General features: G+C 53.2%; 1 protein-coding gene across 1 annotated transcript in view; it reads left to right on the forward strand.

Annotated features, from left to right (window-relative positions):
• Positions 1 to 25,503, forward strand: part of LOC142310811 (alpha-2-macroglobulin-like protein 1) — a 105,558-nt gene that overhangs the window by 15,439 nt on the left and 64,616 nt on the right. The window contains exons 7-9 of the mRNA XM_075348525.1: positions 5,253 to 5,337; positions 21,150 to 21,270; positions 22,430 to 22,544. Of these exons, the coding sequence (XP_075204640.1) occupies positions 5,253 to 5,337; positions 21,150 to 21,270; positions 22,430 to 22,544 (321 nt within the window). The remainder of the gene's footprint in view (positions 1 to 5,252; positions 5,338 to 21,149; positions 21,271 to 22,429; positions 22,545 to 25,503) is intronic.

A 25,503-nucleotide genomic window follows, 5' to 3' on the forward strand; every position in this document is an offset into this window, starting at 1 on the left:
AGATGCCTCCTGTCCTCCAAGACCGGGTCCAGGCAATCAGCCTCAATACCCTGAGACCAGGTCTCCAACTCCTCCGGCCCAGATCACCATCGCGACCCAACCTGTAACCCCCCAGGAGCTCCAACTCCCAGCTCCTCACTCTCTGGGAGCTACTACTCTTCTCTGGGGAGCTGTTACTCCCAGCTCCTCACTCTTTGGGAGCTACTTCTGTTCTACCTGTCAGCTCTGCTCTGCTCTCCACTTCCTCCCTCACTGAATTCCCTCCTCTCACAAATTTGCCTGACCCCTAGGTGGACGGCCCTATTCCAGCTCAACAGCCCACTGGTGTGTCTGGCAGGGTGTGTTGTGAGGTGTGGTTGGGATTTGGATGCTGATGGAGGCAGTACTATAGGTTGGAAACCCATAATCATGGGGGGTTGAGTCCTGCACTAAGGATAAAGAGCGTGCAGTACCCTGTGACAACCTGACTAGTCTAGGGGCGTCACATATATATAGGACAGGATATAGAAGGAGGGTAGGAGAGTCCCCAGGAAGAGATAGAGAGAAGAAGCTATTTATTGTCTGATTAACGATCCTAAGGGTCACCGCATTAAACCCAGACATGTGGGGTCCTGCTTTTGAGAGGACTGTGGAACTGCATCCCCAGAAGTGGGGTATTGTCCAGTCGGTCGGGGAAGCATTCGTTCTTTCAAGGATACGAAAACCCTAAGAAATCCCCTGCGAGACCAAAGTTCAGTTGGCCCTTGTCTGAATAGGGTAGGTCCTGGAGTGACGCTCTGGCCTATCAGGTCGTCACAGGGTATTGTGCAATCTGCCCTTCTGTGCAATATCCACCTCCTCCTTGGTTACAAGTCCCCAACTTATGGTGTTGCCAACAGCAGTCAATCAAAATCCTAGGAACACTCTGCACCACACCCACCAGACACACAAGTGGACGGCCTGAGTGGAATAGGGTTGCCCACTTGGGGGGTTGGTTAAGGGGAGGTCAGTAGTGTCAGGAGTCAGTCAGCAAAAGGGAGAGTGAAGCGTAGGAAGTGAAGGAGAAAGGAGGTCAGGAGCTGGGCTCCTTGGAAGTAACTAGGTGGCAGACGGTGGTCTGGACCTAGTAGGAGCTGGACCCCTGGTCGCAGGGGATCGGGGTACGTGGACCCTAGGTCAGGGAGTAGCTTCAGGCAACCTGACAATTTACCTGACGAGAACGGAGCCTTCAAGATCCACTCTCCACCCGCTCCAAAATTGGGGTACTAGCGCAACGAGGGGGACTTTCCACAAAAGCGGTCCAGAAAATCCCAAGCATCAACCCTGAGAGCAAGCTCCCACAGTTAGCCACACTGGGGATCGGGACCCGACTAGTTTTACAATACAGGGGCCAACTAGTAAGAGAACTAAGTGTCAGGGAAAAGGTCACAGATTATCAGGCAACACCATCGGGGACGGGACCCAAACTAGCTCCACTCAGCGGCAGCGGTGTCCAGAACTTTGGTTTACCAAGTTGTCGGTGTCAGCTTTATGGACTGATGCAATTGACCCTTTCACCCCCAACGGCACTTCCCAACTTCACCACCGAGGCCCGGGGCCTCCCCCCTAACCGTGGAGCGTCACAACACCTGGCTGCCCCTGTCATCACCCCGGGTACTCCTCAACGGCAGCCGTAGTGCTCCACCTTACCACACACCACGGGTGGCGTCACGAACTTTAAATACAGAATCCCCTGTAAATACCCCCTTTATTTGAATGGTCGCATGACCCCCGGGTCCGGACGGCTCTCGTGCCACCGCGGATCTGGATCCGAGCAGCCCGGCTGCTGATGCGGGGTCGGCACACTGGCCTACAGCACGAGCAGAGGAGTGCTATCGCACGTAGCCTTTTCAAAGTGCAAGCTAATCCCTGTGGGTGGGACGGAAAGACTTTAGGACTATTTGAATCGGTTCATGTAGCAGGACGTGACATGGGAGAGTGAGGGGCCTAGTGGTATCTAATTGAACCCAGGTGCCAGGAAGGTGTTCGGCTGTTAAAGTGGAGTGGAGTTAAAGTGGAGTCTGGAAGAAAGCCCATCAGGACCAGAAGCGGTGCCCGTGTAGTGCAAGTGAAGAAAGAATCTGTATTAAAGAATAGTAAAGTACCGTTGTTAAAAAAGAATACTCTGGTGTCCACTTTATTGTCTCAGAGAGCGAATGGATTGAAGAATGGACTGTGGCGGAGGGAGTCATCCTTTTAGTGGAGCGACAACTTCGAGGCAAGGGGATACTGAGCAACTGCGCTGTGACCTGGCAACCCCTCTATACACGACTACCGCTGCCTGCCATGTGCCTCCCACAACAGCACTACAGAAAAGGTTGTGGCTAAATCCCAGTGGCTAGAAGGACCTTGGGTGTGACAGGTTTGGATAGTGAGTGTGGCCAGCTTGGTTGTTGGGCATGGTGACATTTCCTCCTGTCCACTATAATGATGCAAGAGCGGGCTCCCCCCCCCCCCCGGAACCCTACCCCTTATGGGGGTCTGTTAAAAATATACTCTTAAATATATTTTTCTTCAAATACGCGATAAGACGCATGAAAAATGGACTACAAAATGTGTAAAAAATAAATGTAGTTTATATCTGATAAAAATGATTGCTAAATTATAAAGTTGCAGTTCAGTTACAGAAAAGGAAAAAAAAATATACTTCATTAGCTTACGTAAAAGAGTTCAATTAGTCTTTCTTGAGTTCCAGAAAGAGCAACCATATCTTGCTTCGTCTTGGGTGAATGCAGGATCAAAGGAACAGACAGACATGCTTCTTAGAGGCTGGATGGATGGGATGGATCAGCTTCGACATGTGTGGATTGACTCTCAGAGCAGGAGTCCATCGCCACCCCCTCCCACCGTGTGTTATATGACAACTCTCCAATCCATATAGGGTATTTCAGCTGAACACAGTTACACATGACATAATCACTAGAAGCTTCCAGATGGAAGGATATATATATATATATATATATATATATATATAAATAAATATATATATATATATATATATATATATATGTACCATGCTATGTCAGCAGCTATCCATATTCAATACAGATACCTTATTATTTATTCCTTATAAAAACTTTATCAATAAGCTATGCCCTTCCAATATAGACAAAACTGTGAAAACATATAATATGTCCTACTATAAAATGTTTGATAACTAGATGTATTAATTTTAATGTTTTTACAGGGTCTTACCCCCAGACCCCCCTTCTATTATAAACAACTCCATCACCATTTCGACTCAGAAAAAGAATGTTGCATCCTGGTATCAGCTATGTTGGTGGACGCTCCACTCCTTCTGGTCACATGGGCATGACGTCAGCAGAGGTCCCTCTGTCCACTGGGATTTAGCCGTTACCCTACAGTAAACTTAGCTCTGGGTTTTCCCCTGAATCTTTCCTCTTTCACTTCCTGGTCCCCACCACTTTCAGGGAGGAAGCCTCTGAGTCCTAGTGCCCTCAAGGTCCTTACCACATACATGGAGCTGCACACAGAGGAGACATGTCCGTACCCACAGAACTTTGCATACTCTTACAGAAAGACGAAACACATGGGGGGGGATTTAAAGGAAACCTGTCACCAGAGTTGTCCTCTACAAGCTGCGGCCACTACCAGTAACCTCTTACATACAGCATTCCAGAATACTGTATATAAGTGTCTAAGCCACTCTGTATAACCTAAAGAAAAACTTTTATTATCCTCACCTGCGGGCAGATCGGGTCCAATGGGCATCGTTGGTCTCTGTCTGGTGTCTCCTCTCTTTCTTCTCTCGCTGTCCTCCTTCCCAGCTCTATGTGGATGACACATACTATGTCATCCTGTCATCCACACAGTGGCCTCTGTTGCACTCCTGTACTTTTGTCTGCCCTACAGGTTCCCTTTAATCCTCGGCATAGTCATTTGGACTGTCCACGTGCTTTAGGTTGTTTGCCCCTCATCATGGCAAAGCAGGAGGTCTGATGTGGCTAAGTGAGAGCCTTCTGACAATGGATGTAGAGGGTTGCATCTCTCCTTGTGGTGAGTGCTAAACAAGGAAACTTTTTATAGGCCATACAATTGCTCCTCTGGGAAACTAAACATACAAATTGCCTATTATAAGAAGACTAGAACTCTAGAGCCATCTATTGGATGTAGTAATCCTAAAAGTTAATATCAGCCCTATAATGAACCTTACAATATATCTTAAGATAAGGAGCATTGCATGGACTATAAGCCTAACGCTGATGTGGCACTCTCCACAAGGCAAAAACGTTACATCCCAAACAATATGTCTGAAAATGTAGTGTCTGGTTTCACTTGTTGTCTAAAGTCATGTGGCTAAAGCCTGCTTTACACGCTACAAGATATCTTACGATGTGTCGGCGGGGTCACGTCGTAAGTGACGCACATCCGGCATCGTAAGGTATGTTGTAGTGTGTGACAGCGACGTGCAATTGCAATTGAACGAAAAACCGTTCATCGCATGCACGTCGTTCATTCCTGACGAATTGAACGTCAGATTGTTCATCGTACCCAGGGTAGCACACATCGCAGTGTGTGACACCCCGGGAACGATGAACAGATCTCACCTGCCTCCTGCGGCTCCCGGCCCACAATGCGGAAGGAAGGAGGTGGGCGGGATGTTTACGTTCCGCTCAGCTCCGCCCCTCCGCTTCTATTGGCCGGCTGCCGCGTGATGTCGATGTGACGCCAAACGTCCCTCCTACTCCAGGAAGTGGACGTTAGCTGCCCACATCGAGGTCGTATGGAAGGTAAGTATGTGTGACAGGGGTTAATCGTTTGTGCGGCACGTTCAATAAATTGCACATGCCACACATACGATGGGGGCGTTGCAAATCGCATACGATATAAAAAAAAATTCAACGTGTAAAGCAGGCTTAATATTAAGCTAATGGAATGCTTTAAAAAAAATGAACAAAAAAAAAATAAAATAAAAATAATTTATATTTATATACAGTATACTGTATATCAATTCCCAGAGGAGCATTGCATGCCCTATAGGTCTCCTTATTCTGACTTGGCGCTCTCCACAAGGATAAACATTCATCTTTAGCACACTTGTATCATAAAAATATACTTTATGTTCCCTTGTATTCGGTATTCCCCTATTAGTGGATTCATTTTGTAGAAAAAATAAAAACTTTCAATAAATATTTTTTTTCTTAACTGTATATATCTGTAATTACAATTTTTTTTAATGTAATGATTACTTTTGGCTCCATTGTATCTTCCAGTGATGCCAGCCTTTGAAATCATTACTTCTCTCCCTCCCGTCGTCACTCTCCTACAGGATATCTTCCCCCTGAAAACATGTGTAAGGTAAGTTCACGTATGTAGATTATATATACTGTATATATATATATATATATATATATATATATATATAATATTGACTCACGCTCTTTAGGTTCGAAACATTTATGGTGAAGGCTCATTTCTGTTGTATCTTGTTATTGTTGTGGTTAATACTAGTGTTGAGCGGACACGGATCGCAAAATTCGGATCCGCACGGTTTGAGCGTCAGATCCGAGTCCAACCCGGACGCGGATTTCTGGCTGCACGATCCGGATCCTTTTTTTTCTCTCTCTCTCTCCCTCTCTCTTGTCCCGGATTCCGCTCCCCATGAACATGTATAGGGCCGGATCAGATCCGGACTTCTTTGACAACCCGCCGCAGATCCGCCGGACCCGGATTATTTGCAATCCGCTCAACTCTAGTTAATACACTTATATCCTGGAGTGAAGACATATGATTCCTACAGATCTAACCTTGGTTATTACATTTTTTTGTAATGAGAAAATTCAATTTTATTGCTTAATATAACTGGATAGTTGGATACCACGTCTCAGGAACATAAAGTTGATCAATTCTGCCTAGTAACCTCTTATTTCATAACTAGAGTAAAGGAGTATGAGATTGTTGGGGGTCCGACACCAGTCTTATGTCGTGGGGTTATGGTAGTTGCTAAATGTAAACACTGTAAATGCCTTACTATTCTCCTGACCAGACCTAAACTGTCATCCCCCCAGGGAAGGTAGAGGCAGGAGTGTGAATGTAAAACAAATAAAGACAGACAGGGAAAAAAACCTAAACTCAGACACATTGCAAACTCACAGGAACAAACAGTAAGAAACTAAGGAGAAAAGCAAGAGAAGTAAGGTAGCAACAAAATTACAACAAGGGTTACAACCACAATTGCTCACAGCAATGAAGTACTACAAACACCAGTAATTCTGGATCACAATACCTCACCAGACCAGTATAAAGCTATAGCTGGAATTAAATGAAATGCCAAGCCAGTAAATATAGGAGTGGAGCAAATGTGACTGGCTCTCCCAAAGCATGTGATCAAAGGAGACTAATATGCAGCCCAGAAGAGATTAACTCTTGCTAGCCTGACCATGAACTACACGTCTGTGGGTTAATGCCCAAGTCTGCCTGCGCTGATCAGACATCAAAGAGGTTAGCAGGAAGAGTGCCAGAATTTTTAGTCTCTACAGATCCTGATGCTGCCATGACAGTCGGCAATGTTTGTAAAAATCTACTTGTAACATCCATTCACAGTCTATGGGACTGACAGAGCTGAATACAGCATTTGGCTATATCTGTCAATCTCATAGACTTTGAATGGAGTGGCAGAACACATGTATGATCGCCTTCTACTGGTAGATCACACGCAATGATCCCACAAGGCTGTGGGCAGGAGCAGCACAAATAGAAATATTATGGAAATTTCAAGTTCTTTTGTCCATTCCATAAAATGTAAGTTAAACAAACCTTCTAATGTAGAGGGGTGGACAATGGTGGTCGCTTTCCTGCCACTGAAGACACCAATCGCGTCATTGTATTCTATTGTATTGCACTGTGATGCACTTGGGTACTGTATGGTATAATGTATGTTGTGACAGAGTAATATTATATGCGTGTGTGTGTATATATATATATATACATACATATACATATATATATATACACAGTATATATATATATTTACTCTGTGTATTGGGAGATAAAGTGTAATGTAAAGTGTACGATGTTTGTATAGAAATGTAGGTAGAAGGATAAAGGGATTTTCCCTTACTTTTTCACCCCCTTGCTATATATCATAGTTCTTCTAAATAATACCTTATGTAATATACTTGAATTGGATATATAGCTTCTTTGGGTGCATCTGTCAGCAGTGATCACATAGTACTGGATTGTTATGCAGACTCCTCTTCCTCCTCTGTTGTGTGTGATACGTCCTTTTTCCGTCACAGAAATCAGACAAAATGAAAGGAAGTTGTCACTGGGCTCCTGATGGTGGGTGTAGATGTTTTCCAGTGAATCATACCGCAATGAGTCTGCCTCATTGTCTGTCACTTCTCCACTAGAGTCTGTGGCTGTGATTTCTGCTCCGGCTACCAGGTGCCGCCGTATTCCCACGGTGCAGGGTGGGGGTTATAGAGGTTGAGTCAGTACCAGTAGCTCTGGTGAGCGCAGTCTCCGCCCATCCACCAAGCTTGGTAGGCTTGGGACTTGCAGTACCACTGGCTGACTGTGGTGGTGTCTTCTTTCCAGGTGAAGTTATGAGCTTCCAGCTCCAGCGTATGGGAAGGCACCACACCTTTGTTATACCTTCAGTGGTCTGCTGCTCCCTGCCAGATATAGTCTAGGTATTACTGCTTGTCTCTGGTTCACACCCTGCTCTGTATTATTGATCTCTGTGTTTTGACCTTTGCCTGCTTTCTGACGACTCTCCTGTCTGACGCTTTTGTACTTTGCTGCTATCTCCAGTTTGACCTTTGTGTACCTCCTGGTTCACCATGCCTGATGACTACTCTTCTCTGGATTGCAGCCTTACATAGGCAGCAACCTCCTGGACCCTGTAGTAATTCCAGATCCCTGTACAGGGGTTAAAGGGTTTTGGGGTTCTTGGGATTCTGCTGAGTGGGCAGCTAGCCTCTAGTCTGTCCGTGACAGCCATCCTGAAACTGTGGTCCCAGTCAGACATTACTGTGTCTCACCAAGCTGAGCTGACAGTTTTATTTCACAGTAACAGCAGGGGCCAACACCTAGTGAAGGGCTGTAATCTGCTTTTAAAATCAAAGGACTTAGGTAATCCAATCACTGACTTGGACAGCTCAATAGTGCTGAACTTTGCATAACAAACACAGTGGCCATTGTCAGATGGGCTGGTACCTACCCTGGGCTGCTCTGACACTTGGTATCCCCCAAAGTCTTCAACAGCACAGGGTAGAGAAGGGAGGGAGCATGCTAATGTTGTTTCACAGACTGCAGGAATGGATGATAAGTGTATTGGCACACATAAGCCAGGGGAGAGGAAGAGATCGATTTAAACATCAGAGCTGCTGCTGCCAGACACAAAGTGATGTCTTCAGCATGATAAAAGGTTTATATTACTATAATAAAAAAAATGGATGCATTTAGTGGCACATAATAGCACAATTGATGAACAAAGAATTAAATGAGTTAGGGTAGTGGATAACTTCTTTAAAGTGAACTTGTCAGGTCCAATGTGCACCCAGAACCACGAGCAGTTATGGGTGCATATTTCTAATCCCTGCTTAACTGTCCCAACATATACTAGCATACATAAGATATAGTTAGAAAAGGTATTTCTAAAGATCCTTTATGATATGCTAATGAGCGCAGAGACTAGTCACAAGGGCATTATTTCCCCAACTAGTCCCACCCTTTTAGTATGTTAGCACAACCACAGGGGCATGCTAACATGCTATTCAATGCACAGCGTCATTGGTTGTGATGCTTGTACCTGCGTCCGCAGTCACCGCATCAGATGCCGGGTTTAAGGTCAGTGCACATGATCAGAAGTCCCACCACAACCGGTCATGCGCACTAGACCTCTTTGAAGCCGGGACGCGTACACCCGGCTTCATAGTGCACATTACCGGAAGTGCCAGGACTTCTGATCATGCACACTGACCTAAATCCGGCATCTGAGGTGGTGACAACGAACACAGGTACACGCGTCACCGTCTATTATGCTGGGCATTGAATAGCATGTTAGCATGCCCCTGTGGCTGTTCTAACATGCTAAGAGGGTGGACTAGTCAGGGGGAAACACCTTTGTGACTTGTCCCAGCGCTCATTAGCATACCAAAAAGGCTCTTTAGAAATACGTTTTCTAAAGATCTCTTTATGTATGCTAGTAAAGTATATGCTGGGACAATTAGGCAGGGATTAGCAATATGCTCCCTGAACTGCTCATGGTTCTGGGTGCAAATTGGACCTTACAGGTTCCCTTTAAGTCTTCCCAGCAACAGACTGCAGGGTCAGAACCAGTTAAGTGTTGAGACTAGCCCACGCTGGGAGGGGTTAGCTGACAGGGAAAGGATGTTCATTCTACAAAGAGTCAGTGAAGGCCAAGTGAGCGAAGCTATATAGTCGAGTGTGAGTGGGGGCATGTGATTGTGGGGCAATGTGTGTGTGCGGGGGTGTTTGTGTGCGGCTGTGTGTGTGTGCAACCGTGTGTGGGTGGTTGTGTGTGTGTGTGTGGGGGGTGCGTTTTATATGAGCGGGATTGTTGTGTCTGTGTGTGCGCGGCGGTGTGTGTGCATGGTGGTTTGTGTGTTCTGCTGTGTGTGTTTCTGTTGGGCTGTGCGGGAGTCGTGGTGTGTGTGTGTGTGTGTGGTTTCATTTCCCGCTGGCCATTAATAGTAATCATTGGCTCATGAGCACTCCGGGACGCAGCTCTCCCACTAACCACCGATGAATGCTGGCTACTTAAATATTAACACTGCAGTGAATGTTAAGTAGCCTCTCATGAATAGTAATAAGCGGCACATGAATAGTAATGAGTGGCTCTTTAACATTCACAGCAGTGTTAATATTTAAGTAGCCATGTGCTTCCCCTGCATTTATCGTTGGTTAGTGGGAGAGCTGCGTCCCAGAGTGCTGGGTTCCTAGTGCGCCGCAGCTGCGTCTCCTCCTGTCCCCGTCCCTCTATGTGTCTCTGTGGTGCGAGGAAGCCCTGCAATGCTGCAGCTGCGTCTCCTCCGGTCCCCGTCCCTCTGTGTCTCTGTGGCATAGTTGGGTCACTGACCTGCGCTTTGGGGCCTCCTGTGGGTCGGGGCTTAGGGCTCTTTCACACTTGCGTTCAGCGCAATCCGCCGCTATGGCGAATAACGCAGTCCGTTAACACCCTGCGCTATTCTCCATAGACTTGTATTGACGACGCACCATAACGAAAGTGTCTGGACGACGCTGAGTCGTTATTTTGACGCAGAGTTGGGCGGAGGGAATGCTGCATGTGCGTTAAAATAACGCACCTTGACGGATTCTGTTAGAATCCGTCAAGGTGTCTAATGATTGTCTATGGGGGCGGATTCCGCCGCAATCCACCAAGCGGCGGAATCCGCTGACGGATTCCATGACGTTCTACTGCGCATGCTCAGCATGTCCAGCAGAATGATCTAAATCGTTTAAAATCACTCCTGTCTCTCTCCCCCCTCTCTCATACTCACCGATCACCGGCGCGGCGCTGCACAGCTGTCACACTCCTCTGGCGGCTTCTCCTGCTTTTGAAAATGCCATTCCATCTAGTATTCACTGCTTCCCCGCCCACCGGCGCCTATGATTGGTTGCAGTCAGACCCGCCCCCACGCTGAGTGACAGCTGTATCACTGCAGCCAATCACAGCCGCCAGTGGGCGGGTCTATATCGTGCAAGACAATAAATAAATAATTGAAAAAAACGGCGTGAGGTCCCCCCTAATTTTGATACCAGCCAAGATAAAGCCACACGCTGAAGGCTGGTATTCTCAGGATGGGGAGCCCCACATTATGGGGAGCCCCCCAGCCTAAAAATATCAGCCAGCAGCCGCCCGGAATTGCCGCATCCATTAGATGCGACAGTCCCGGGACTCTACCCGGCTCATCCCGAATTGCCCTGGTGCGGTGGCAATCGGGGTAATAAAGAGTTAATGGCAGCCCATAGCTGCCACTAAGTCCTAGGTTAATCATGGCAGGCGTCTATGAGACACATTCCATGATTAACCTGCAAGTGAAAGTAAATAAACACATACACCCGAAAAAATACTTTATTTTGAATAAAAGACAAAAAACACCCTCTTTCACCACTTTATTAAAATCCCCAAATACCCCTCCAGGTCCGGTGTAATCCACAAGGTCCCATGACATATCCAGCTCTGCTACATTGGAAGCTAACAGGAGCGGCCCTAGAACACCGCCGCTCCTGTGAACTCCACGAAGAAACTGAAGGGAGTTGCGCTGTCAGCAGGGACGTCACTGAGGTAGTGCCTGCGTGTGTGCGGTGATGATGAGGGCGGTAGTGCTGGTGTGTGTGCGGTGATGATGGGTGCAGTAGTGCCAGAGTGTGTGCGGTGATGATGGGTGCGGTAGTGCCAGGGTATGTGCGGTGATAATGGGTGCGGTAGTGCCGGGTGTGTGCGGTGATGATAGAGGTGGGAGTGCCGGGGTGTGTGCGGTGATGATTGGAGCGGTAGTGCCGGTGTGTGCAGTGATGATGGGTGCGGTAGTGCCAGGGTGTGTACAGTGATGATGGGGGCGGTAGTGCCGGGGTGTGTGTGGTGATGATGGGTACAGTAGTGTCGGGGTGTGTGCGGTGATGATGGGGGCGGTAGTGCCAGGGTGTGTGCGGGGATGATGGGGGCAGTAGTGCCTGGGTGTGTGCGGGGATGATGGGGCCGGTAGTGCCTGGGTGTGTGGGGATGATGGGGTTGGTAGTACCTGGGTGTGTGCTGGGATGATGGGGGCGGTAGTGCCGGGGTGTGTACGGTGATGATGGGTGCAGAAGTGCCGGGGTGTGTGCGTTGATGATAGGGTGGTAGTGCCGGGGTGTGTGCGGTGATGATAGGAGCGATAGTGCTGGGGTGTGTTCGGTGATGATGGGGGCGGTAGTGGTGGTGTGTGTGCGGTGATGATGGGAGCGGTAGTGCCGGGGTGTGTACAGTGATGATGGGGGCGGTAGTGGCGGGATTTGTGCGGTGATGATGGGGGCGGTAGTGCCGGGGTGTGTGCGGGGATGATGGGGGCGGTAGTGCCTGGGTGTGTGCGGGTATGATGGGGTTGGTAGTGCCTGGGTGTGTGCAGGGATGATGGGGGCGGTAGTGCCGGGGTGTGTGCGGGGATGATGGGGGCGGTAGTGTCGGGGGGTGTGCGGGGATGATGGCGGCGGTAGTGCCTGGGTGTGTACGGTGATGATGGGTGCGGTAGTGGCGGGGTTTGTGCGGTGATCATGGGGGCGGTAGTGCCGGCGGGGTGTGTACGGTGATGATGGGTGCGGTAGTGCAGGGGTGTGTGCGTTGATGATAGGGTGGTAGTGCCGGGGTGTGTGCGGTGATGATAGGAGCGGTAGTGCTGGTGTGTTCGGTGTTGATGGGGGCGGTAGTGGCGGTGTGTGTGCAGGGATGATGGGTGCGGTAGTGCCTGGGTGTGTGTGGTGATGATGGGGGCGGTAGTGCCAGGGTGTGTGCGGGGATGATGGGGGCGGTAGTGCCTGGGTGTGTGCTGGTATGATGGGGTCGGTAGTGCCTGGGTGTGTGCAGGGATGATGGGGGCAGTAGTGTCAGCGTGTGTGCGGGGATGATGGGGGCGGTAGTGTCGGGGTGTGTGTGGGAATGATGGGGGCGGTAGTGCCTGGGTGTGTGCGGGGATGATGGGGGCGGTAGTGCCAGGGTGTGTGCAGTAATGATAGGAGCGGTAGTACCGGGGTATGTGCGGGGATGATGGGGGCGGTAGTGCCTGGGTGTGTGCGGGTATGATGGGGTTGGTAGTGCCTTGGTGTGTGCAGGGATGATGGGGGCGGTAGTGCCAGGGTGTGTGTGGTGATGATGGAGGCAGTAGTGCCTGGGTGTGTGCGGGGATGATGGGGCCAGTAGTGCCTGAGTGTGTGGGGATGATGGGGGGGGTAGTGCCGGGGTGTGTGCGGTGATGATGGGGGCGGTAGTGCCGGGGTGTGTACGGTGATGATGGGTGCGGTAGTGCCGGGGTGTGTGCGTTGATGATAGGGTGGTAGTGCCGGGGTGTGTGCGGTGATGATAGGAGCGGTAGTGCTGGGGTGTGTTCGGTGATGATGGGGGCGGTAGTGGCGCTGTGTGTGCGGAGATGATTGGGGCGGTAGTGCCAGGGTGTGTACAGTGATGATGGGGGCGGTAGTGGCGGGGTTTGTGCGGTGATGATGGGGGCGGTAGTGCCGGGGTGTGTACGGTGATGATGGGTGCGATAGTGCCGGGGTGTGTGCGTTGATGATAGGGTGGTAGTGCCGGGGTGTGTGCAGTGATGATAGGAGCGGTAGTGCTGGGGTGTGTTCGGGGATGATGGGGGCGGTAGTGGCGGTGTGTGTGCGGTGATGATGGGGGCGGTAGTGCCGGGGTGTGTACAGTGATGATGGGGGCGGTAGTGGCGGGGTTTGTGCGGTGATGATGGGGGCGGTAGTGCCGGGGTGTGTGCGGGGATGATGGGGGTGGTAGTGCCGGGGTGTGTGCAGTGATGATAGGAGCGGTAGTGCTGGGGTGTGTTCGGGGATGATGAGGGCGGTAGTGCCGGGGTGTGTACAGTGATGATGGGGGCGGTAGTGGCGGGGTTTGTGCGGTGATGATATGAGCGGTAGTGCCGGGGTGTGTGCGGGGATGATGGGGTTGGTAGTGCCTGGGTGTGTGCAGGGATGATGGGGGCGGTAGTGCCGGGGTGTGTACGGTGATGATGGGTGCGGTAGTGCCGGGGTGTGTGCGTTGATGATAGGGTGGTACTGCTGGGGTGTGTTTTGTGATGATGGGGGCGGTAGTGGCAGTGTGTGTGCGGTGATGATGGGGGCGGTAGTGCCGGGGTGTGTACAGTGATGATGGGGGCGGTAGTGGCGGGGTTTGTGCGGTGATGATGGTGGCGGTAGTGCCGGGGTGTGTGCAGGGATGATGGGGGCGGTAGTGTCGGGGTGTGTGCGGGGATGATGGGGGCGGTAGTGCCTGGGTGTGTGCAGTAATGATAGGAACGGTAGTATCAGGGTGTATGCGGGAATGATGGGGGTGGTAGTGCCTGGGTGTATGCAGGGAAGATGGGGGCGGTAGTGCCTGGGTGTGTGCGGGGATGATGGGGGCGGTAGTGCCTGGGTGTGTGCAGTAATGATAGGAGCGGTAGTACCTGGGTGTGTGCGGGAATGATGGGGGCGGTAGTGCCTGGGTGTGTGCGGGGATGATGGGGGCGGTAGTGCCTGGGTGTGTGCGGGGATGATGTGGGCCGTAGTGCCGGGGTGTGTGCGGTGATGATGGGGGCGGTAGTGCCGGGGTGTGTACGGTGATGATGGGTGCGGTAGTGCCGGGGTGTGTGCGGTGATGATAGGAGCGGTAGTGCCGGGGTGTGTGCGGTGATGATGGGGGCAGTAGTGGCGGTGTGTGTGCGGGGATGATGGGAGCGGTAGTGCCGGGGTGTGTACGGTGATGATGGGTGCGGTAGTGCCGGGGTGTGTGCGTTGATGATAGGGTGGTAGTGCCGGGGTGTGTGCGGTGATGATAGGAGCGGTAGTGCTGGTGTGTTCGGTGATGATGGGGGCGGTAGTGGCGGTGTGTGTGCGGGGATGATGGGTGCGGTAGTGCCTGGGTGTGTGTGGTGATGATGGGGGCGGTAGTGCCAGGGTGTGTGCGGGGATGATGGGGGCGGTAGTGCCTGGGTGTGTGCGGGTATGATGGGGTCGGTAGTGCCTGGGTGTGTGCAGGGATGATGGGGGCGGTAGTGCCGGCGTGTGTGCGGGGATGATGGGGGCGGTAGTGTCGGGGTGTGTGTGGGGATGATGGGGGCGGTAGTGCCTGGGTGTGTGCGGGGATGATGGGGGCGGTAGTGCCTGGGTGTGTGCAGTAATGATAGGAGCGGTAGTACCGGGGTATGTGCGGGGATGATGGGGCGGTAGTGCCTGGGTGTGTGCGGGTATGATGGGGTTGGTAGTGCCTTGGTGTGTGCAGGGATGATGGGGGCGGTAGTGCCAGGGTGTGTGTGGTGATGATGGAGGCGGTAGTGCCGGGGTGTGTACGGTGATGATGGGGGCGGTAGTGCCAGGGTGTGTGCGTTGATGATAGGGTGGTAGTGCCGGGGTGTGTGCGGTGATGATAGGAGCGGTAGTGCTGGGGTGTGTTCAGTGATGATGGGGGCGGTAGTGGCGCTGTGTGTGCGGTGATGATGGGGGCGGTAGTGCCGGGGTGTGTACAGTGATGATGGGGGCGGTAGTGGCGGGGTTTGTGCGGTGATGATGGGGGCGGTAGTGCCGGGTTGTGTTCGGTGATGATGGGGGCGGTAGTGCCGGGGTGTGTACAGTGATGATGGGGGCGGTAGTACCGGGGTATGTGCGGGGATGATGGGGGCGGTAGTGCCTGGGTGTGTGCGGGTATGATAGGGTTGGTAGTGCCTTGGTGTGTGCAGGGATGATGGGGGCGGTAGTGCCAGGGTGTGTGTGGTGATGATGGAGGCAGAAGTGCCTGGGTGTGCGGTGATGATGGGGGCGGTAGTGCCGGGGTGTGTACGGTGATGATGGGTGCGGTAGTGCCGGGGTGTGTGCGTTGATGATAAGGTGCTAGTGCCGGGGTGTGTGCAGTGATGATAGGAGCGGTAGTGCTGGGGTGTGTTCGGTGATGATGGGGGCGGTAGTGGCGGTGTGTGTGCGGTGATGATGGGGGCGGTAGTGCCGGGGTGTGTACAGTGATGATGGGGGCGGTAGTGGTGGGGTTTGTGCGGTGATGATGGGGGCGGTAGTGCTGGGGTGTGTGCGGGGATGATGGGGTTGGTAGTGCCTGGGTGTGTGCAGGGATGATGGGGGCGGTAGTGCCGGGATGTGTGCGGGGATGATGGGGGCGGTAGTGCCTGGGTGTGCGGGTATGATGGGGTTGGTTGTGCCGGTGTGTGTGCGGGGATAATGGGGGCGGTAGTGCTGGGGTGTGTTCGGTGATGATGGGGGCGGTAGTGGCGCTGTGTGTGCAGAGATGATGGGGGCGGTAGTGCCGGGGTGTGTACAGTGATGATGGGGGCGGTAGTGGCGGGGTTTGTGCGGTGATGATGGGGGCGGTAGTGCCGGGGTGTTTACGGTGATGATGGGTGCGATAGTGCCGGGGTGTGTGCGTTGATGATAGGGTGGTAGTGCCGGGGTGTGTGCAGTGATGATAGGAGCGGTAGTGCTGGGGTGTGTTCGGGGATGATGGGGGCGGTAGTGGCGGTGTGTGTGCGGTGATGATGGGGGCGGTAGTGCCTGGGTGTGTACAGTGATGATGGGGGCGGTAGTGGCGGGGTTTGTGCGGTGATGATGGGGGCGGTAGTGCCGGGGTGTGTGCGGGGATGATGGGGGTGGTAGTGCCGGGGTGTGTGCAGTGATGATAGGAGCGGTAGTGCTGGGGTGTGTTCGTGGATGATGGGGACGGTAGTGCCGGGGTGTGTACAGTGATGATGGGGGCGGTAGTGGCGGGGTTTGTGCGGTGATGATGGGGGCGGTAGTGCCGGGGTGTGTGCGGGGATGATGGGGTTGGTAGTGCCTGGGTGTGTGCAGGGATGATGGGGGCGGTAGTGCCGGGGTGTGTACGGTGATGATGGGTGCGGTAGTGCCGGGGTGTGTGCGTTGATGATAGGGTGGTACTGCTGGGGTGTGTTCGGTGATGATGGGGGCGGTAGTGGCAGTGTGTGTGCGGTGATGATGGGGGCGGTAGTGGCGGGGTTTGTGCAGTGATGATGGTGGCGGTAGTGCCGGGGTGTGTGCAGGGATGATGGGGGCGGTAGTGTCGGGGTGTGTGCGGGGATGATGGGGGCGGTAGTGCCTGGGTGTGTGCAGTAATGATAGGAACGGTAGTATCAGGATGTATGCGGGAATGATGGGGGCGGTAGTGCCTGGGTGTATGCAGGGAAGATGGGGGCGGTAGTGCCTGGGTGTGTGCGGGGATGATGGGAGCGGTAGTGCCTGGGTGTGTGCAGTAATGATAGGAGCGGTAGTACCTGGGTGTGTGCGGGGATGATGGGGGCGGTAGTGCCGGGGTGTGTACGGTGATGATGGGGGCGGTAGTGCCGGGGTGTGTGCGGGGATGATGGGGGCGGTAGTGCCGGGGTGTGTACGGTGATGATGGGTGCGGTAGTGCCGGGGTGTGTGCGTTGATGATAGGGTGGTAGTGCCGGGGTGTGTGCGGTGATGATAGGAGCGGTAGTGCTGGTGTGTTCAGTGATGATGGGGGCGGTAGTGGCGGTGTGTGTGCGGGGATGATGGGTGCGGTAGTGCCTGGGTGTGTGTGGTGATGATGGGGGCGGTAGTGCCATGGTGTGTGCGGGGATGATGGGGGCGGTAGTGCCTGGGTGTGTGCGGGGATGATGGGAGCGGTAGTGCCTGGGTGTGTGCAGTAATGATAGGAGCGGTAGTACCTGGGTGTGTGCGGGGATGATGGGGGCGGTAGTGCCGGGGTGTGTACGGTGATGATGGGGGCGGTAGTGCCGGGGTGTGTGCGGGGATGATGGGGGCGGTAGTGCCGGGGTGTGTACGGTGATGATGGGTGCGGTAGTGCCGGGGTGTGTGCGTTGATGATAGGGTGGTAGTGCCGGGGTGTGTGCGGTGATGATAGGAGCGGTAGTGCTGGTGTGTTCAGTGATGATGGGGGCGGTAGTGGCGGTGTGTGTGCGGGGATGATGGGTGCGGTAGTGCCTGGGTGTGTGTGGTGATGATGGGGGCGGTAGTGCCATGGTGTGTGCGGGGATGATGGGGGCGGTAGTGCCTGGGTGTGTGCGGGTATGATGGGGTCGGTAGTGCCTGGGTGTGTGCAGGGATGATGGGGGCGGTAGTGCCGGGGTGTGTGTGGGGATGATGGGGGCGGTAGTACCTGGGTGTGTGCGGGGAAGATGGGGGCGGTAGTGCCTGGGTGTGTGCAGTAATGATAGGAGCGGTAGTACCGGGGTATGTGCGGGGATGATGGGGGCGGTAATGCCTGGGTGTGTGCGGGTATGATGGGGTTGGTAGTGCCTTGGTGTGTGCAGGGATGATGGGGGCGGTAGTGCCAGGGTGTGTGTGGTGATGATGGGTGCGGTAGTGCCGGGGTGTGTGCGTTGATGATAGGGTGGTAGTGCCGGGGTGTGTGCGGTGATGATAGGAGCGGTAGTGCTGGTGTGTTCGGTGATGATGGGGGCGGTAGTGGCGGTGTGTGTGCGGGGATGATGGGTGCGGTAGTGCCTGGGTGTGTGTGGTGATGATGGGGGCGGTAGTGCCAGGGTGTGTGCGGGGATGATGGGGGCGGTAGTGCCTGGGTGTGTGCGGGTATGATGGGGTCGGTAGTGCCTGGGTGTGTGCAGGGATGATGGGGGCGGTAGTGCCGGGGTGTGTGTGGGGATGATGGGGGCGGTAGTACCTGGGTGTGTGCGGGGATGATGGGGGCGGTAGTGCCTGGGTGTGTGCAGTAATGATAGGAGCGGTAGTACCGGGGTATGTGCGGGATGATGGGGGCGGTAGTGCCTGGGTGTGTGCGGGTATGATGGGGTTGGTAGTGCCTTGGTGTGTGCAGGGATGATGGGGGCGGTAGTGCCAGGGTGTGTGTGGTGATCATGGAGGCAGTAGTGCCTGGGTATGTGCGGGGATGATGGGGTCAGTAGTGCCTGGGTGTGTGCGGTGATGATGGGGGCGGTAGTGCCGGGGTGTGTACGGTGATGATGGGGGCGGTAGTGCCAGGGTGTGTGCGTTGATGATAGGGTGGTAGTGCCGAGGTGTGTGCGGTGATGATAGGAGCGGTAGTGCTGGGGTGTGTTCAGTGATGATGGGGGCGGTAGTGGCGCTGTGTGTGCGGTGATGATGGGGGCGGTAGTGCCGGGGTGTGTACAGTGATGATGGGGGCGGTAGTGGCGGGGTTTGTGCGGTGATGATGGGGGCGGTAGTGCCGGGTTGTGTTCGGTGATGATGGGGGCGGTAGTGGCGGTGTGTGTGCGGTGATGATGGGGGCGGTAGTGCCGGGGTGTGTGCGGGTATGATGGGGTTGGTAGTGCCTTGGTGTGTGCAGGGATGATGGGGGCGGTAGTGCCAGGGTGTGTGTGGTGATGATGGAGGCAGTAGTGCCTGGGTGTGTGGTGATGATGGGGGCGGTAGTGCCGGGGTGTGTACGGTGATGATGGGTGCGGTAGTGCCGGGGTGTGTGCGTTGATGATAAGGTGCTAGTGCCGGGGTGTGTGCAGTGATGATAGGAGCGGTAGTGCTGGGGTGTGTTCGGTGATGATGGGGGCGGTAGTGGCGGTGTGTGTGCGGTGATGATGGGGGCGGTAGTGCCGGGGTGTGTACAGTGATGATGGGGGCGGTAGTGGTGGGGTTTGTGCGGTGATGATGGGGGCGGTAGTGCCGGGGTGTGTGCGGGGATGATGGGGTTGGTAGTGCCTGGGTGTGTGCAGGGATGATGGGGGCGGTAGTGCCGGGATGTGTGCGGGGATGATGGGGGCGGTAGTGCCTGGGTGTGCAGGTATGATGGGGTTGGTAGTGCCGGTGTGTGTGCGGGGATAATGGGGGCGGTAGTGCCTGGGTGTGTACGGTGATGATGGGGGCGGTAGTGCCGGGGTGTGTACGGTGATGATGGGTGCGGTAGTGCCGGGGTGTGTGCGTTGATGATAGGGTGGTACTGCTGGGGTGTGTTCGGTGATGATGGGGGCGGTAGTGGCGGGGTTTGTGCGGTGATGATGGTGGCGGTAGTGCCGGGGTGTGTGCAGGGATGATGGGGGCGGTAGTGTCGGGGTGTGTGCGGGGATGATGGGGGCGGTAGTGCCTGGGTGTGTGCAGTAATGATAGGAGCAGTAGTATCAGGGTGTGTGCGGGAATGATGGGGGCGGTAGTGCCTGGGTGTATGCAGGGAAGATGGGGGCGGTAGTGCCTGGGTGTGTGCGGGGATGATGGGGGCGGTAGTGCCTGGGTGTGTGCAGTAATGATAGGAGCGGTAGTACCTGGGTGTGTGCGGGAATGATGGGGGCGGTAGTGCCTGGGTGTGTGCGGGGATGATGGGGGCGGTAGTGCCTGGGTGTGTGCGGGGATGATGAGGGCCGTAGTGCCGGGGTGTGTGCGGTGATGATGGGGGCGGTAGTGCCGGGGTGTGTACGGTAATGATGGGTGCGGTAGTGCCGGGGTGTGTGCGTTGATGATAGGGTGGTAGTGCCGGGGTGTGTGCGGTGATGATAGGAGCGGTAGTGCCGGGGTGTGTGCGGTGATGATGGGGGCGGTAGTGGCGGTGTGTGTGCGGGGATGATGGGGGCGGTAGTGCCGGGGTGTGTGCGGGGATGATGGGGGCGGTAGTGTCGGGGTGTGTGCGGGGATGATGGGGGCGGTAGTGCCTGGGTGTGTGCGGGGATGATGGGGGCGGTAGTGCCTGGGTGTGTGCAGTAATGATAGAAGCGGTAGTGCCGGGGTGTGTGTGATGATGATGGGGTGGTAGTGCAGGGGTGTGTGTGATGATGATGAGGGTGAAAGCGCCCTTACTGTGCTCCGTCGCGTTGGGTGTAGAGAGCTTCCATGGTGCTGTCCCTTGTACCTGTCCGGCAGCTACTTCATGGCGTTCTCAGGGTTTCGGCGAGTGGGCGTGTCCTAATTGAGCAGTCGTCGCAGCTGATTGGGTGTGGGTAGAGTAATGTGTGGGTGTGTGGGTGGTGTAATGCAGGGCCGCTGCTGATTGGGTGACATGGAGTGAGGGTTGGGTGTGTGGGGGGTGTTCGGCCTGTTGGAGCTGTGTGAGCGTGGTTTAGGCGGTTCCAGTGTATGACATCATTTTTTGGACAGACAGAGAGACAGAATAGGGCGATTATATATATAGAAAAAGGACTATTACTTTTTCAGGGGGTACTTGGGGCAGTCCTACATTATAAGGGAACACTTGGGATATTATTATTGTATAAGGCGGCACTTGTGGCTTTGTAACTTTATAAAGGGGCACAGAGGTTATAAGTACAATATAAGAGGATGTGAGCCAGTATTATTTTATAAGTGGGCTCTCAGAGAATTATAACTTTCAAAGAGACACACAAGGGGCTTTTTCTATCTCTTCTCATAGAATGTGTCTCTCGGCCATCTTTCAGCGCTGACTGTTGCTCTCAAGGTTGCGGACCCCAGTTCTAGTACATCCATTCCTTATTCAGTGCTGACCATTATCCTTTACTTTTCAGATACACATTTGGAAAACCAGTCCAGGGTGAGATAACGGTAACAGTATGCCGAAAAGCTATTTGCTATTACTGGATGAGATCATCGTGCCCGACTGATATATGCACAGAATACAAAGGCCAGGTACGGCATGAAGACAGGTCTTGTGGAAATTAAGGGATTAAAAAGTCACTTATCATTCACCCCACTGATAAAAAAAAATAATACTCTGAGTAAATTTATCAAGTTTAAGTGGAGAACTTGCACATTGGAAGCTTTGTACTATTTTGGTAAAACTCCTAAATCTTGGTATTCTCATAATTAGCAAAACTAATAGACAAAACAAGCCAGCAACTGCTCAACTTCATTATCTTCTACAAGATTCTAAGGATGTAATTGTGATGCTAGGTACAGGGGAAGTACCACGCGAACATCAAAAGGGAAGGGGAACCCTGTGTCTAGGGAAGGGGGACATGGTGACCTCTGACCAAGGCTACCGCTGGGCCCTGGGTTCCCTCACCACCCCAGATAGGTTCCGTATCTATGCGCAGAGTCAGATACCTAACCCTGATCTGGATCCTAGGTAGGGATCGGATGGGATGAGCTCTACATAAACCACACTAGGCACTAAAGGACACACAGGGATAACAAACAAGGGAAAAACACAAACAACTTGTCTCTAGTTGTCTCAGGGAGAGAAGCTGCAACAACCACCAAGATTCTCCTGATGTATGCAAGCCACCTGCTTGCACTGAAGAGTTGATAAAGATTTATCAAATATCACCAAGTAATAGGAAATAAAGGTATAGATAGACAAGGAAAGTTCTGATGAACAGCAGCTGACAGGCTGAACAATGCCCCAGGGTCCTAAAGGGAAAAGGATGAAAACCAACCAGGAATGGGAGAGGGTCAGGGAGCAGTTTGTGCAGTGAAACGCTGTGACCTTCTCTAGCCAGACACTATACAGCTGTCTGTCACTCGTGTCTTACATGGACGATGACATCACATCAGGTCAACCAGTCTCTATTTATTAAAGTAGAGATACAATTGAACCAAAAATTGACATGCCATTGAACTACATCTTACGTGTTTTGTAGCACATTAATGATGTAGAGTTAGACATGTTTTCCCATATTTTCAACAAGAGGGTGTAATGTAAACGAGAGGCATGGTTTCCCAGGAGAGTGGACATGTTGTATAATGCAATACTGTACACCAAAATTGCACAATTTATGGATAATAAGGTCATACTGCACATACTGTATATTATGTTTGTAATTATGTATTTTTTTTCCTCATCCAGACTGAAGAGAATGGCTGTCTAGAAGTGGAAGTACCTACTGACCCATATAATCTCCGCTCTTATGACTACCAGTTAAACTTTGATGTTAAAGCTACTTTTGTAGAAAATGGAACTGGTGAGATTACTGACTCTTTTATAAGTAATGAGTAGAGTTTTACATAAAGTAATCTACACATATGGGGCTCCGATCTAAAAGTTGGAATCTCCAAAGCTTAGTAGAACAAAGAACCACTTCTATAGGCCAGAGCCTGCCTACTCCTATTGTTATCCATCTCCCCACAACTACCGTACTAATCTCAAAGGATAGAAATCCATCAGTCAATGAGCGTGGTGTTGCCACTCCATTCGTCTGATACTTACGGATATATTCTAGGACAGTGCTTTGCTTTCTCCGGCATTCCCATAGTGTCACGTCTCCACCAGAGTCCGCTCCTACGACTTCGGCTTTGATCACCAGACACTGCCGTATTCCCACCGCGGGCAGTGCTGTTGATGGGGGAGGAGTCAGTGGCTCTGGTGGGCACAATCTCCGCTCGTTCATTAAGCTGGGTTTCACTAGGAAAACAAGAAGAGGGAATCAGCTCACCGTAGGTGTAGTAGATAATCAGGCGCAAGAAGGTACAGGTGCACGAATATATGTGTCTGGCTTCTACAAGTTACACCACCGAAAAAGGTGAGTATCCAGCATCAATATGAGTAAAACCTCAATTTATTTCATCATTAAAATTATGATAAAACGCAAAACACTGACGCGTTTCAGACATCAGTGTAAAACTAGAGCAAATATTTTCGTAAGTGTTTTGACACGGAAATGACAGAGGAGAGCCAATGGATATGTCGCGGGCGGAGGAGGGGACGCCGCGCTCTCCCACTGCTCGGGTCCGGCTGCCGCGGCTGCTGCGGCCTGCCGCTGCTCGGTGGCTCGAGCGATGGGCCGGATCCCGGGGACTCGAGCGGCGCTCCTCGCCCGTGAGTGAAAGGGGATTGGGATTTGGGGATAGTTTATTGTCCGTGACACCACCCACGGTTGTGGTGATTGAATGTACACCACCGCTGCTCTGGCTGGGGATCCCGGGAGTGATGGTGTGGAGCAGCCAGTTGTTGTGTTGCCCCTCCGTGGGTAGGGGTTGGTGATCCCGGGGACCAGTGATGGGGTTGGGATGGTGGACAGGCGGGTATGGGGCCTGTGGAGGTGCAGGGGTGCGGGGACAGCGCTGTGCCGCACGGCACGGTGGTACTCACTCAGCCCAATGAAGCACACAGAGTCTCTGCTGAAACAAACGGCTGGATGGACGGGTCCCACAGGCGGCTGCGGTGTTTTCCCCTGACCCCAGGTTGTTAGTGTAAGTCCTTTCCTTCGCCTCCGTGCACACTCTTCCTGCTCTCCGGTTTCCAGCTGGCTCCCCGATTCAGTACCGGGGGGCCACCGCCCAGCCCCGGCTACCTGCGGTTCCACCAACTGGCTCCCCGGCTCCCTGCAGACGGCCACTACCATCTGCCTGACTTTCTGCACAGGGGCCCTAGGCTCCAACCTAGGCCCCAGTCTGCGTCTGCCTCTCTGCAGACTTCCTCTCTCCTTCACTCCTGAACTTCTCTGAGCTTGTTTCCTGCCTCAGGCCAGCTCATTCCAGGGTGGGCGTCCCCATCTCCTGACTCCGCCCACCTGGTGTGTCAGTCTGAGCCCGAGGCAGAAAGCAGGTCACTTTGGGTATGTCTGCTGTGAACTGCTGGGGGTGGGGGTGTGTGTGTGTTGTTACCTGTGTCCCCTGGCTTGTCCAGGGCGACACAGATATGGTAACAAATATTAGTTCAAGACGGAAACTAACAAATGCTTAACTCTTTCATGGATAGCAGTCGAAAACACATGAGAAGTAGTATAAAACAGGACCGTGTGAACAATACCTGAGATAGTCAGCATGGCATCGAGATATGTAATGAAAGCGTATACACGGTTCAAAATTAACTAACGATAAGTTATTTATTTCCATTATTGACTTTACGTGTCCAGCCTATGCAACATATTGTCACGCTCCCCAGCTCCTGTGCCATGCTCCCCAGCTCCCCTGCCATGCTCCCCGGCTCCCCTGCCATGCTCCCCAGCTCCCCTGCCACGCTTCCCCGCTCCCATGTCACGCTCCGCCGCTCCCGTGCCATGCTTCCCGGTCCCCCGCTCCACAGCCTCCATGCTCCCTCACCTGCGTCCTCCAGGCAACCCGGTCCCCGCTCCCGGCGCCCGTCGGCAACGCTGAGCCAGCCCGGCACTCCTGCCTCCTCTGCACCGCTTCCTGCTCTGGCTTCTGGCACCCGGGCCTCGCGCATGCGCATTAGGGCGCGTGCACGTTCATTGACCCTCTCTTAAAGGGCCAGCGTCCTCCAACAGGATATTGTAGAATCAGGTACAGGGTATATAGGGGGTTCCTTTCCAAGTGGGCGGGGCCTGCTCTTCGTGTTTGCTAAGCTAGGAATCAGGTCCCCCTGTGCCTTGTCCCGTACTCACCTATCTCTCTTGTAGAGCCGCTCCTGTCTCGCCAACCGGTCCTTACGGTTCCAGAACTCCGAACGGTGACTGTCCGCCATCTCGTCAGTCCCTACCGTCTGCGATCCCTGGATCCGTGTGGTGACCGACCTCCCCGCTCCGCTGGTTCCGGATTCTGCCTGACATCATCCCAGCCTCCGAACCTGAGCTCCGTCACCCGGACTACCTTCAGAGACTCCGTGGTCCCAGGGACTTCTACACTCCACTCCTCTGAACGGACTGTCCTTCTACCCGTAGTGCTTCGGCTACCGGGCACCTTGCCCTCGGTGGGGTGCTCAGTCCAGTGGATCCACCTCCTGGGCCTACCCGTCATCCTGGTCCTAACACATATCCTTAGTTAATTTGAACCATATATACGCTTTTCATACCGTGTTTGTATTTCGCTGTCATCTCCGTTTGACCTTAGGCTGATTACCTGACCACTTTCTTGCCTGTCGATTTTGTCCCTTTTGTATCTCCTGGTTTTGACCCTACCTGGCGACTACTCTTCTTCGGACTGTAGGCTTCCATAGGCAGCAACCTCCTGCACTCTGTACAG

Source organism: Anomaloglossus baeobatrachus, chromosome 5 (assembly GCF_048569485.1).
Source record: "Anomaloglossus baeobatrachus isolate aAnoBae1 chromosome 5, aAnoBae1.hap1, whole genome shotgun sequence".
NCBI classification, from domain to species: domain Eukaryota; kingdom Metazoa; phylum Chordata; class Amphibia; order Anura; family Aromobatidae; genus Anomaloglossus; species Anomaloglossus baeobatrachus.